The following is a 13,796-nucleotide window of genomic DNA, read 5'->3' on the forward strand; positions in this document are numbered from 1 at the left end:
GACTAATATGGTCGTATTTCCTGGTTTTAGTCAGGACTCGAGCAGCAGCATTCTGGATGTGCTGCAGCTGCTTGACAGCTTGTTTAGAGAGCCTGGTGAGAAGGTCATTACAGTAGTCTCACCTGCTGGAGACAAAGGCATAGATCAGTCTTTCTAAGTTGGATTTAGACATTATTCCTATGATTTTGGCAAAGGTTTTCCAGGTGGTTGAAAAGCTGCTGATGTTACTGACTTAATGTGGCTGTTAAAGTTCAAGTCTGAGTCCATTATTACACCTAAATTTCCAACCTGATTATTGGGTTTCAGGAAGAGGGTCTGAAAGCCACTCAAAGTTTATTTATATGGCCCTTAATCACAAGTATCTCAAAGGGCTGCAAAAGCCACAACGTCATCCTCGGCTCAGATCCCACATAGGGGCAAGAAAAAACTCAACCCAATAGGAACAACAAGAAACCTTGGAGGGGACCCAGTATTCAGCCCTTAGGAACCCCACGGGTCACAGCCAATTGGTCAGAGACACAGTTACCAATTTCAACAAAGTATGACCTGTGATCTAGCTAGGACTTGAACCAGTTAAGAGCAATTTTCTAACCTCTGTATTAAGATAGTATGGTCAATTGTGTCAAGGCAGCGGCTCAGGTCCAGCGGAACCAAGACTGAGACTTTTCCTGCGTCTGTGTTCAGGGCGATATCATTTGTCACCTTGATCAGAACTGTTTCAGCGCTGTGGTGGGGCCTAAAACCTGAACGGAAAGTACCAAACACATTGTTAAACAGGAGAAAGTCACTAAGCTGTTGGTATACAACCTTTTCTAGGACTTTGACCAAGAATGTCAGGTTTGATACGGGCCGATTGTTCTTTAGTATTGTGGCATCAAGACTACTCTTCTGTAGGAGGGGCTTAATGACAGCCATTTTAAAGACCTTTGGGAAGTGAGATGTTAACTAGATTGCAAATTGTGGGAACAAAGTGCTCGGCACAGACTTTAGACATCTTGTGGGTGACCCATCAAAGCTGCATGTTGATGGACTCAAGACTGTGGATGGTTTCTTCAGTGACAGGAGCTCTTGTTGACTAGCTGGCTGTAGTTTGTTTTCCAGGAATTATTGCGTTTTAATGCTTTGAACTTTAGAATGAACTAATTTTTCAAACTCATTGCACTTTGATGTAGAAATGAGTTCTGCTGGAAGTGAAACTGGAGGGTTTGGTAATCTGTTTACCGTAGCAAACAGGACACAGACGATTTCAGAGAAATATTTTCCCTTCTACGCAAAATCTGGTTGAACACATTCAACGGTTCTTTGTAAATCTCATAATGAGTTTGGAGCTTTGACTTGCACCATTTCCGTTCGGCTCTGCGGCACTCCCTTTTCTGCTGAGTCTTCATTTCTCCATTTTGCCTACTTTTAACCATTCTAACTTTGAGCAACGGAGACATGGTGTTCAAAACATTTACAAGACTTCATCTATATGAGTTTAATAGATCATCAACATTAGCATACAGCAGGCCTGGGCAATTATTTTGACTCGGGGGCCACATTTAGAGAAAAAAATGTGTCTGGGGGCCGGTATACTGTATCTATTTTTAGGAACACTAATACAAAACCTCACAATAATGTCTGATTGAATGCTAAAAACATTATGACAGACCGCCTGAAAAAACGTAATGGAATTTTACATTTTTCTATGAAGGATAAAACACTGAATATTGACAAAATATGAACGTCACACCCCCTTTTGATCGACATATTTTACAATCAAGTGAAACGCAACAAAAATGCAACAAACTGAAATATGAACGCAAAGGGTACAAAATAAACCCACCTACAATCTGATATATCGGATATGTCACTAAGCTTTAGAACTTTGTTGTTAAAAAATCTCCTTCTGCGTCTGTGGAAATGCTTCCGGCCCACACTGCTTGGTGCCTCGTCTGAGCTGCTGTGACGTAGATTACCATAGTAACTAATTAGATTACCATAGTAACTGTTATATCATCCAAAAGCGCAGATTCCAACCATTGAAAGACTTTGTATAGTTCAAGACTTACGGTCATTAGAAAACATCACTACACATCATAATGGCAGCTACACTTTCCATCTTAAAGATCTAAAACAATTATTTGGGAATGTCCGACGGGCCAGATTGAAAAGCTCAACGGGCCGCATGTGGCCCCCGGGCCTTAATTTGCCCAGGTCTGGCATACAGGGTGTTTTCAAACTTGATTATTTCCTCAAACTGTGTCATTTATGAGTCTTCCCCGAAGAACCGCAGACCCAACTACTGATTGAGTACCACTGTTCTACAGCATCCCAAGTTGGAGCGCGATGCCATGGATGTGCAGGAAATGAGTGTTACCATGGTGACACACAAAAACCTCAATTAAATATGGCGTTCTGCACTACTTTTGCAAATTTTTACTTTACACAAACTATTATTAATTCTATTATTCAGGCCCTTAGTGTACTTAACGTTTGTCACTCATGGTGTATGAATGTCGCGCACAAAATGACGACCTAAAGCGGAACCAGAGGTCGTACAATCAAATTTGCCCAAACTTTTGGCATTCTAACCAGCCAGGAGAAATCACTTCAGCGAGCATCACATGACAAACTGACTTGCTTGTTCTTTGGCTTTTCTCACAAAAGTGTGTCATTTCCTAGCCCTCGTCTGACCGATGGGAAAGTTAAAAAACGAGACTTGTGAGTGGTTAACTTCTTTTTACGCTTCAAACACTGCCTGTGCACGGAATACAGACCTTATGATGGCCATAGTTTGACTCTGGAACAGATTGTATTTACAAAATCATCTAAATCCGAAAAAATAAGCATTTTGAGTCGGGCTTTAGAGCAGGGGTGAAGGCCCAGTTTTTTAACATGTTGTCAGAAAAACTAATAGTAAAAAAAATTGGGGAAAAAAGATCAAAAAGACATAATGTAATGGAAAAAAAACTGAACATTTGATGCAAAATTTGAAAAGTCTATAAAGTATGTGGGGGACATTTTGATATATTTTTTTTATTTTGTAAAAAAAAAAAAAGGTCAAATTTGTGTTATAAATGAAACATTTTATTATTAATATTACAATTTCAGCTTTTTGTTATTACATTGTCTTTTTGCACTTTTTTCTCATTTTTACTGTTGTATTTTTCTGACAATATGTTACAAGCCAACAAAGTTCGAGCGGCGGCCCCCTGGCCTAACTTTGGACACCTCTGTAATAATCTCTAACACAAAGGTGTCTGTTTTCAGCATTTGTTTTTTACAAAATAGAAAAAAACAAACTAATCAAAATGGCCTTCGCATACTTTGACTTTTCGCTATGTGGCCCTCGTTGGAAAAAGTTTGGACACATGTGTGGACAGCACCTTTTAGCTCTTATTTCCAAAATTGTGTACACTACTGAATTGGGGTCTTATGGCGGTTTATGTGGACACTTATACTGCCATCTGGTGGTGTCAGAAGAGTATAACATACAATGGAATTTGGGGGGGGGGGGGGTGTAAAAATAAGAATTAGCATGTCACTAAACATGAAGTACACGTTTGTTACTTATGGACTAAGTACATCATATCAAAAGATGATTCTTAGTTTTTATTTTAATTAGGGTCCAATAAGCCCAAATAGCAAAGAGAAATAAAGAAAAGCATGTAAACAAACAGCTTGGGTTTTAAGAGGTCAGAGCATAACCTGGATGGGGCGTTCAATGACCCCGCAACTCCCTCGCAAACGTGCATGTTGCAACTTCTTCTGATGTGGCGCTCACACGCCCCACCAGGGGGCGCCCCTCCCCTGACGAACACTTCCTGTGTGCTCACCCACCTTTGGTGATCAGCGTTCATTGATGGCCGTCTACTCCACTGCTTCCTCGTCCTCCTCCAGGTCAGCTGATGGGCATGAACGAGATCACGGAGAAGCTCACTTTAGACGAGAAGTGCCGTAACGAGCACGCCATCGTCCAGAAGGTGGCCACGGCCGCCAACCTCAGCAGAGTGCCCTGTGGATCAGACAAAGAGTGCAGGTGAAAACACGCGCAATACTGACATCTAGTGGCCCTTAGTAGGTATTGCTTTAAAATCAGCTATCTAGCGAGTTATGTTGCTTTATCAATAATTATTTTTTTTGTTTTTAAAAACCTTTCACCTTCTTTCACTCTGCTGCTTTGACCTCAGTCCTCCTCTTCCTCCTCCTCCTCCTCTTCTTCTTCCCGCACACAGGTTCGCCGGCAAGACGGTGACCAGCGGCAGCCTGGTGCTGGTCACCGTGGCGACCAAGGAGGAGGGCGGCGCCCAGCTGACGGTCAACTGCGAGAAGATGGTGATCGGCACCATGCTGGTCAAAGACATTCTGCTGGCGCTGACGCAGTGACGCGTCGTCCGCGAACCCCTCGTCTTCACTCCGACCCCCGCACCTGCAAGGAACCTCCTGGAATGATTGAAAGTGTCTTTTCTTGCGACAATCAGACAAATGAGCGTCAGCCTTGTCAAGTGAGATTGACATCCGCAACTTTGTCGCCCCCTGGTGGCTGCGTACAAAATGACATCTCACCAGTACCAAGTACACAATTCGTTATTTATTCCATCGAAAATGTATTTTTTTTTTTAAAGGTAGCTAATAGAATGTAGCATGACTGTTTTATCCCGAACATTACATTTGTGTGCTGCAGTGCTGCTGTATGTATGTGTATATATACTGTATATGTAGTAATAACCAGCTATGTAATGTGATCCTTTTTTGAACACGGAGAAATCCAAAATGTAAGACTCCAATTAAATTATTAGAAAAAATATCTCTAATTTTAATTTTTCTCCACTTGGGCCTTAAAAAAATTAGTACATGAGTAAAAATAACCACAATTTATACAACAGTTGGCTGTAAAAGTAATATTAAGTAGATACTGTATTATCTTAGGTAGTTTACTTTTTAATTCGTTTTTTTTTTTTTTACAATTTAAATTAAATGTTCATATTTCATGTCTTTCCTTTTCTCACATGGCAACTGGTCTATTTATTTTCTTACTGTTGATGAATGTAAAGGTTTTTATCAAAGCAGATTGTGGCTCGACTGTATTGTTTTTTCTGCATATATCAGAACACTATATGTTTTTAATGGTAACAAAGGGAAAATACCAGAGGTGAACATGTAACCAAAGTTCTCATTTGATTTGATCAAGTTTTATTTCACGACAACTGTGTGCTGCTCCTATTTTTGAGGTTTCATTTGACCAATAAAAAAACATAAATCCTATAAAATACTGTTGTTGTTTTCACAGCAAAAGGTAGTTAATTAATTAATCTTTGGCACAAATATTTATAATGAGAATCACGATTAGTAAGTCAAACTAAAATTACCACGAAAACTCCCTTGAGGATGCGCGCTGTATAAAAATGACGTCACTCTTAGTTCCGGAAAACACGACCAGATATAGCCAATCAGGAAGCGAGCTGGCTGAAAAAGGCGGAAGTAAAGCATACAAACACAAATAGTGTGTCTATTAACATCTTAGAAACACGTGAGACTAACTTCATAAACGTATGACTACCTTGTTTTAATTATGGAAAATACACGACTGTCAATGTAATCTATCCTGCAAGCCTTAACATGATTAAAAAGTCGCACTGCAATAGTTAGCAGAGAAGCTAACTTAAGCTCGCAGTTCGCAGAGTTCTTCTTCGTTTTTTACTTTCCAGCATTGTGCGATCACTGCTGCGACTCTCAGGTCAGTCCTGGTACTTCGTAAAGATTAGCAGACGATTAAAAAAGGCGTTGGTTCTAATTGGATTAAATAATATAAAATATTTTTTATACAAAATAAAAAAGGGTAGTTGCTGTTGGCAAACGGCACTTGTTGGTGGTTTACTCCTTGAAGGACAGACATCAAGGGGAGTTCACAAAAGGGGTTAAAGGTCAGGTAAGCGCCGTCTGCTTGCTCTGAGGCAGGAAGAGCGCCGCCAACCCACCGACCAGCAGCAGCACCGACACCAGCAGAATGGGCACGGCACACGAGCTGTCCACCATCCTGCCGAAAACCACGTTGGCCGTGATGGCCGCCACCCGACCCACTCCTGTGAAGACGCCCAGCGCCGACGAGCTGCGAGGGGGGAGGACAAAACAATACGGCGGGCAAAATTAGGACGCTTCTTGCACGGATGTTCCAAAATGATTAACAATGAACACAATGACCTCAATGATCGGTTCCTGCTACGACAAAAAAAGCTTACCGTAATTGTGTGGGGTAAAGTTCTGTCCCCAACACGTCCAGAGCGTTCCACGCGATGACGGACACGCCGCTGAACAAGCAGGACAGAACCAGACTTTGGACTTTGGTCTGGACCACGTAGATGAAGAAGACGCTGAGACTGGACATCATCAGGCTGCCGGCTGCAGAAAACACAACAACAAAAACAACATTACTGAGGACCTGATGGTGATGAAGAAAAAGGATAGTCTTCCTCACAGAGCAGCAGCTTCCCTCCAACACTGTCCATCACCAAGATGGTGAAGATGTTGCCAGGAAGGTTGGATGCTGCGATGAAGAAACCCTCCTCGTACACTGCAATAAAAACAACTCTTTTTTAAAAAAGGTGGAATGGATACAAAAACATGATAAAAGTACTACTAATAATAATAACAACACACTTTTTTTCCTTTAAATAAATGTACTGCAACTTCTGATTATATCTATTTTTCATTGGTTTTAGCCTCTTTTGGGGGACAAAAAAAAAAAAAAAATGTCACATTGTAACAAAAAAGAAGTTCTGATACAAACAACACTAATAATAATATGTGTTTCTATAACACAAATCTGACAACGTTTTGTATTTCAATATATATATAAAACTTCCTTTTTCGGCATTTAAAAATCAATTTTTACAAAATGTGCGGTCGGTAGCTTGTTTTCTATAGCTTGTTAAAAAAAAAAAAAAAAATAGAGTCAAATTAGACAAAAAATAAAGTTTGTTGCTGCAAGACTGACTGACAACCTCAGTGTTATCTAAAGTTCCGTCAGAGTTCTAACTATCATCACACTGGCATGTGACTGATCGCTGCCTCACTGTCTGCAATGTGCGCCATCTTCTGGCGGTCAAAACAAGCACTGTGATTAAACTTTTTCATCCATTTATGATAACGCAATAACAATTTTTTATTAATCACATGCGTTAACACGTTAACGTTGACCGCCTTAATATAAATATATACACACACACACACACACACACACACACACACACACACACATATATATATATATATATATATATATATATATATATATATATATATATATATATATGTATATATATATATATATATATATATATATATATATATATATATATATATATATATATATATATATATATATATATATATATATATATATATATATATATATGTGTGTGTGTGTATATATATATATATATATATATATATATATATATATATATATATATATATATATATATATATATATAGAACCTGTTTTTTTCTGTTAGCCTTTTTTTGTTAGAAAATAGAAAAATGAAAACAGCCTAGGATTTTGAAGCATGTGAGCTTGGTTACGCACCGACGGTCTTGACAGGGTAACAGCTTTGGTTGTGTTGCCCTGATGGAGCAGACATGTTGGCGCACGGCGATCCTCCGCCCTCCAGTCTAGCAAACAGCTCCGGGAACCACATCCACAGTCCGTAGAACCTAAAAACACACACTTTAACATCTCCTCTTCATTACCAAAAACACACTCACATGAAAGCCGCCTTACCCGAAGGAGATGCAGTAGAAGATGATGAGCAGGACCACACTTCTGGATCTGAGTGTCCCTTCAAACATCTGCTTGAGCGGCATCACACCCTGCCAATCGCCAGATTACATGACACACGACCATATTGGCAAATATTGTTGTTTTAGTGCAGAAGAATAACATCCAGCGTTATTGTGTTGCTTCTCATTCACCTTTTTCACAGCATTGATAAGTCGGCCTGCACGACAACGTTCAGTCTCGGTCTTGTAGGCTCTTTGCACGACGCTCACATGCAAACTCACATCCTTCACAAAGTATTATTAGCCTGTCACGCACTTTCCTTGGTTTAATTCCTGCCGTCGAAAAATAAAGACTTCTTACTGGGAAGGACGCTCCTTTTCCCCGATTGTTCAACTGGAACATCAGGCGGAAAACACGGATCGCATCGCTCTCTCTGCCCGCCTGCAAAGACACAATTAATTCATGTGGAAATTTTACGAAACGTTTTGTCTTTTGGCAGACATTTTGTGCTTTAGCCAAACAAAACAAAAAAACAGACAGAATTTGCTGTGAAAAGTCGATTTTGTCAAAATATTGATGGCGATTTCACTACATTTCCTTCGTTAGAAAGATAAAAAAAAAAATATTATACTGTACATATCTAAATATAGATATATATATATATATAATTATATACACATACTGTATATAGATAGATATGTGTATGTATGTATATATAACCATATGTATGTGTGTATCTATCTATATATATATTAATATGTATGTATGTATATATTAATATGTATGTACTGTATGTATATATATGTATATATATGTATATATATATATATATATATATATATATATATATATATATATATATATCCATATATATATATATATCCATATGTATGTGTGTATCTATCTATCTATCTATATATAACAATGTGTATGTATGTATGTATGTATTAATATGTATGTACTGTATGTATATATATAACCATATGTATGTGTGTATCTATCTATCTATCTATATATAATAATGTGTATGTATGTATATATATACCGTATATAAATATATATATATATATATATATATATACAAATACATATATATATATATATATATATACACACACACATATACATATATATATACATACACACACACATATACATATATATATATATATATATATATATATATATATATATATATATATATATATACACACACACATATACATATATATATACATACACACACACATATACATATATATATATATATATATATATATATATATATATATATATATATATATATATATATATATGTATATATATATATATATATATATATATATATATACACACACACACACACATATACATATATATATCTCTATATATATACACACATATATATATATATATATATATAGGGTATTTTTGTGGCGTTGAAAAACTTGCCTCCATGAGGAACTTGGGGCTTTCAGGCATGAAGAGCTTGAAGATGAGCGCCGACGTGAGGCTCGGAATGGAGCACAGCACCACGAACACGCGCCAGCTCTGGAAGTCCAGGCGACCCACGGAAAAATGTGTCCAAGTTCTGGGGATCACCAACCAAGCCAGGCCTGAGCACACCGAAGTTAATGGCGTCCACGACTTGTTTTTTTTTTTACGTTGTGTGGTTTCTGGTCACCTGCAGCCAGAATGTTCCCCGCCATCCAGAAGGTGGCCAGCGCGCTGATCATGGCGCCTCGCCGCAGTCGGGGCATGAACTCAGAGAAGTAGGAGAAGATGACAGGAATGGACCCGCCCACCCTGAACAAGGGAAGTGAAACCACTTTTGTTACAAAAATCAGGAAGAAAGAACAAATGCTGTTTTTTGTACACAATACAGAGCAAGATTCAACTGTGAAATAAATATGTTTAATTGATTTGCCAAGTGGGCGTGGCTTGTACATGAAAGGGTTTTTTTCATAGACTGTAATGAGACTGATGAAGTCTGCCTAGCAACAACCGCCAATCCTCACCCAATGCCGCTGATGAACCTGAGCAGCAGGAAGAGCCAGAACCAGGGCGCCGCGCTGGCCAGGGCGCCAAACAGGCCGTTCACAGCCAGGGAAACCACCAGGATGCTGCGGCGCCCCCTCTGGTCGGCCAGGTAGCCCCACAGGTAGCCGCCCACCATCATGCCTGATGCAAAAAACAGATTTTCCTTGTTGAATGCGCTTTTGAATCCAGGGGAAAGTTAGCGACTGACCGAGGAAAATGCTGGCGGTGAGCAGGCCCATGTCGGAGGAGCTTAGCAGGAGGTCGCAGCGTGCGGTGGGCAGCAGGAAGGACACGCAGACGATCTCCACGGCATCGCTGGCGTTGGCCCAGCCGCACACCAACAGCAGCAGCCAGTGGAACAAACCGAAGCCTGGATGGCAAACATGATTACGATCATGACGGCTTTATTTGAAGTTTCATATCACCTGCTGCCTCCACGGCCTCCTCGTATGTTAATCTCCTCTCTGCGGCCTTGGCTCCATTGTTTGACGCGCTTCTCTCAAATGAAGTTTCTCCTGAAAAACAAATTCAATAAAAAATTTTATTTAGGACTACAGCTTTGAATTATTTTAATACTTGTGTAATATCCCAATTACTTTAGCAATATCCCAATTACTTTAGCCAGTTAATAGAGTAATGGTAAAACTATCTTTCAACAGGGGTATCCAAAGTGCGGCTCGGAGGCCATTTGTGGCCCGCAGCTCGAGTTTTGTTGGCTCTCAACAAGTTGGAAAAAAAACTGTAAAAACATAAGAAAAATTAACAAAAAGACGTAATGTAATGGAAAAAAAATGAACATTTTTGACAAAAATGTGAAAAGTCTAGGTATGCGTGGGATGTTTTGATATTTAAAAACATTTTGCCAACAGACATACATCAAGACTTAGTGCCAGCTTTCTGTTATAAGTGACACATTGTCATATTATTTATTTCAGTGTTTTGTCATTACGTTACATCTTTTGGCGCTTTTTTCCTACAGGTTTACTGTTTTTTTTCCCAACAAGATGTTGCTGGGCAACAAAACCCAAGCTGCTGTCCGCAAATGACACCCAGGCCGCACTTTGGACACCCTTGAAATCACTAATAATATTACGCTTTGTCACTTAGAACACAAAGCTGATACTAAATTGTGTCTTTAAACATGCATACTGTATGAAATGTTGGTTTTTAGCATTTTTTTTTTTTTTTTACAAAATAAAAAAATATGAAAAGGGCCACCGCATACTTTTACTTTTTGTTATGCCGCCCTTGGTGGAAAAAGTTTGAACACCCCTGCTTTATAGCCTCATTTTGTATTTTATGTAAACCAGTTGAAATAAAAAATAATAATTAATGAATGCACATCATCAACATAGAAATTGCTCTATTAACACATGTGCATTAACTGATTTTTTTTTTTACATTTTAAATTGCTTTTCACACTGATCAACGCACTCATGTGTGCTCTACCGCAGCGGAAACAATGTTTGCATATTTAAAGTTCCAGGCACTCCATGCAGTCTGTATTTGATACATTTTCATTTGTTACACACATTAAACGATTAATGGAAGCAACAGAATATAAATCCAAGCTTTTTTTAAAATAAAGTAATCGATTAATTGTTGCAGCGGCTGAAAAAAATTACTCAAATGAAGTAAATCATGTTTTAAAAATAGGTTTTAAATAACCGGCCGTTCCACAAGACATTCATTATGTATCAGTACAGCCCAGATAATGCTCACTATCTCCACTGAACACTTACTGATAAGAAAACTTCTGCAGTCATTAGTCTTACTGCGCCTTCAATAATTTTTCATCAGTAAATACCCAAAATGCTATAAAGTGTTTATTGAAAGCAGGTGATAATCAGGAAGAGGCTGCCTGAAATGTGAAAGAGTATTACTTTATATAGTCTGCAACATTTTTTCTAAGATTTAATAATGATTTTGGAATGCATGAGAAAGTGGAAAAGGAGCTATTTAATGGTTGCTTATAAACAAGTAGCTTATTGCACAACACAGCAGCAACAAAAAAACAGTGAGATGGTGAGGAGCAAACTGCTGAGTCAGCATTAAGTTGATAGTAAACATCAGTATGACAAACAACAGCTAAGTAACACAATTTTAAAGGGCATGCAGATGTAGTTTAAGCTGAGGCTGTAACGATTAATCGATTATTTCAATTTGATACAAAACATTTGATTTATATGTTGTTAATTCCTTTATCGTTAAACGAGTGTCACAAATAAAAATGGATAAAATGCGGACTGCATGGATTGCTAGGAACTTTAGATATACGGACATAGTTTCCATGTGTGGGTGACATGATTTAAGTAGTGGCAAACAGTGGAATGATTTTAAATAATTGTGTTTACATTAATGCACACATGTTAAAAGGGCAAATGCAATGCTGATGATGTGCATTTACTAGAACAAAAGAAAGAAGGTTACGACAAGCAGAAACATGTTTGTTTAGCTCAAATATTTTACATAAAATTTGCATCGAAGCTATAGTGTATTACCCGAATGGGCGATGATCAAACAAACTAAAATAATCAATAGCTGCATGATATCTTGAGGCATTTGTTTAAAAAATGACAACAGGATATTGCCTATAGCCACAGCTGATAACATCAATATTTACTCTTTAGAGCCAATGACAGTTATTTGCTTTTGTCGAACACACACTTGTCAACTAATTAAATAATTGTGTATTCATGGTTAAAATGTACTTATGTTTATTTAATCTGCCAGTTGATTATAATGCCATCCATCCATTTTCTACCGCTTGTCCCTTTTTGGGGTGTCTTTTGGTGAATTTAATCGGATCCACTGCAAACAATAATATATTGTTAACGGTGACAAAAGTAAGCATAGGTAAATTATTGTGTGTTAAACAAAAGTAGGCTACACAGAACTGGTTTAGATTACAAACTTTTAGTTTGTAATGTTTTGGAACTCTATCAAATAAAAGTAAAACAAAAAATTATATTAGAGATTATTTATGTACGTGCAAAAGTGGGTGTGGATTGCCAAAAAGTAGAGTAATAAAGCATTCAGGAGCACAAATTTTACCTTCATCGGAGTCCCACTCGTTGTGTTGCCGTTTTGTCCCACCGAGAAGAGGCTCTTCATCTCCGGTAGATTTTACACCTTGCATCTCGCCTAAAAATCGGTCATAAAAGCTGCTGTACTGGCCCTCTCCCCGGCTTCATTCTTACTGTCCGACCCGTGATCTGTTCCAGCGAGATAGCTAATCGTCGCGCTAGCATGGCTGAACCAAGCTAAGTTCAGAAGCTACGCTAACCAAGCTAAGCTTGGCTAACCAGGAAGTGCGTCGCTAACCAAGCTAAGCTAACCAGGAAGTGAATTACTAACAAGCTAAGCTTAGCTAACCAGGAAGTGACTCGCGAACCAAGCTAAGCTAACCAGGAAGTGACTCGCTAAGCTAAGCTAACCAGGAAGTCAATTACTAACCAAGCTAAACTAACCAAACTAAGCTAAGCTAACCAGGACGTGCATCGCTAACCAAGCTAAGCTAAGCTAACCAGGACGTGCATTGCTAACCGAGCTAAGCTAATCAAGCTAAGCTAAGCTAACCAGGAAGTGAATTACTAACCGAGCTAAACTAACCAACCTAAGCTAAGCTAACCAGGAAGTGACTCGCTAACCAAGCTAAGCTAACCAGGAAGTGAATTACTAACCAAGCTAAGCTTAGCTAACCAGGTAGTGACTCGCGAACCAAGCTAAACTAACCAAGCTAGGCTTAGCTAACCTGGAAGTGAATTACTAACCAAGCTAAGCTACCAAGCTGAGCTTAGCTCACCAGGAAGTGCATCGTTAACCAAGCTAAGCTAACCAAGAAGTGAATTACTAACCAAGCTAAACCTAGCTAACCAGGAAGTGACTCGCTAACCAAGCTAAGCTAACCAGGAAGTGAAAAGTGACAGCGGCGTTGCGCGCCCCGTGCCTCCTCCCCTAATCCACCGCTGACTTCCCTGTCACTTTTAGGAGC

General features: G+C 38.7%; 2 protein-coding genes across 15 annotated transcripts in view; one reads left to right on the forward strand and one right to left on the reverse strand.

The window, feature by feature from the left end:
- Positions 1–4,996, forward strand: part of ap3b2 (adaptor related protein complex 3 subunit beta 2) — a 62,856-nt gene extending 57,860 nt beyond the window's left edge. For 10 of the 14 annotated variants that reach the window (XM_072911865.1, XM_072911867.1, XM_072911868.1 and 7 more), the window contains 2 exons: positions 3,883–4,021; positions 4,173–4,996. In XM_072911865.1, coding sequence (XP_072767966.1) covers positions 3,883–4,021; positions 4,173–4,368 — 335 coding nt within the window. In that variant the 3' untranslated portion in view covers positions 4,369–4,996. The remainder of the gene's footprint in view (positions 1–3,882; positions 4,022–4,172) is intronic. The other 4 variants (XM_061924921.2, XM_061924919.2, XM_061924911.2 and 1 more) reach the window with 1 other exon arrangement.
- A 532-nt stretch (positions 4,997–5,528) lies between these two features.
- sv2 (synaptic vesicle glycoprotein 2) lies at positions 5,529–13,674 on the reverse strand. The gene is made up of 13 exons (XM_061924928.2): positions 12,857–13,674; positions 10,228–10,317; positions 10,011–10,172; positions 9,781–9,943; positions 9,447–9,568; positions 9,215–9,378; positions 8,123–8,203; positions 7,954–8,046; positions 7,763–7,851; positions 7,568–7,695; positions 6,458–6,553; positions 6,222–6,381; positions 5,529–6,091 (listed from the first exon to the last, which is right to left on the reverse strand). Exons 1-13 carry the CDS (start codon positions 12,939–12,941, stop codon positions 5,908–5,910), a joined length of 1,617 nt encoding a protein of 538 aa, XP_061780912.1. The 5' UTR covers positions 12,942–13,674; the 3' UTR covers positions 5,529–5,907.
- Positions 13,675–13,796: the final 122 nt, after the last annotated feature.

The sequence above is a fragment of the Nerophis lumbriciformis genome, linkage group LG29 (genome assembly GCF_033978685.3).
Source record: "Nerophis lumbriciformis linkage group LG29, RoL_Nlum_v2.1, whole genome shotgun sequence".
Classification (NCBI taxonomy): Eukaryota; Metazoa; Chordata; class Actinopteri; order Syngnathiformes; family Syngnathidae; genus Nerophis; species Nerophis lumbriciformis.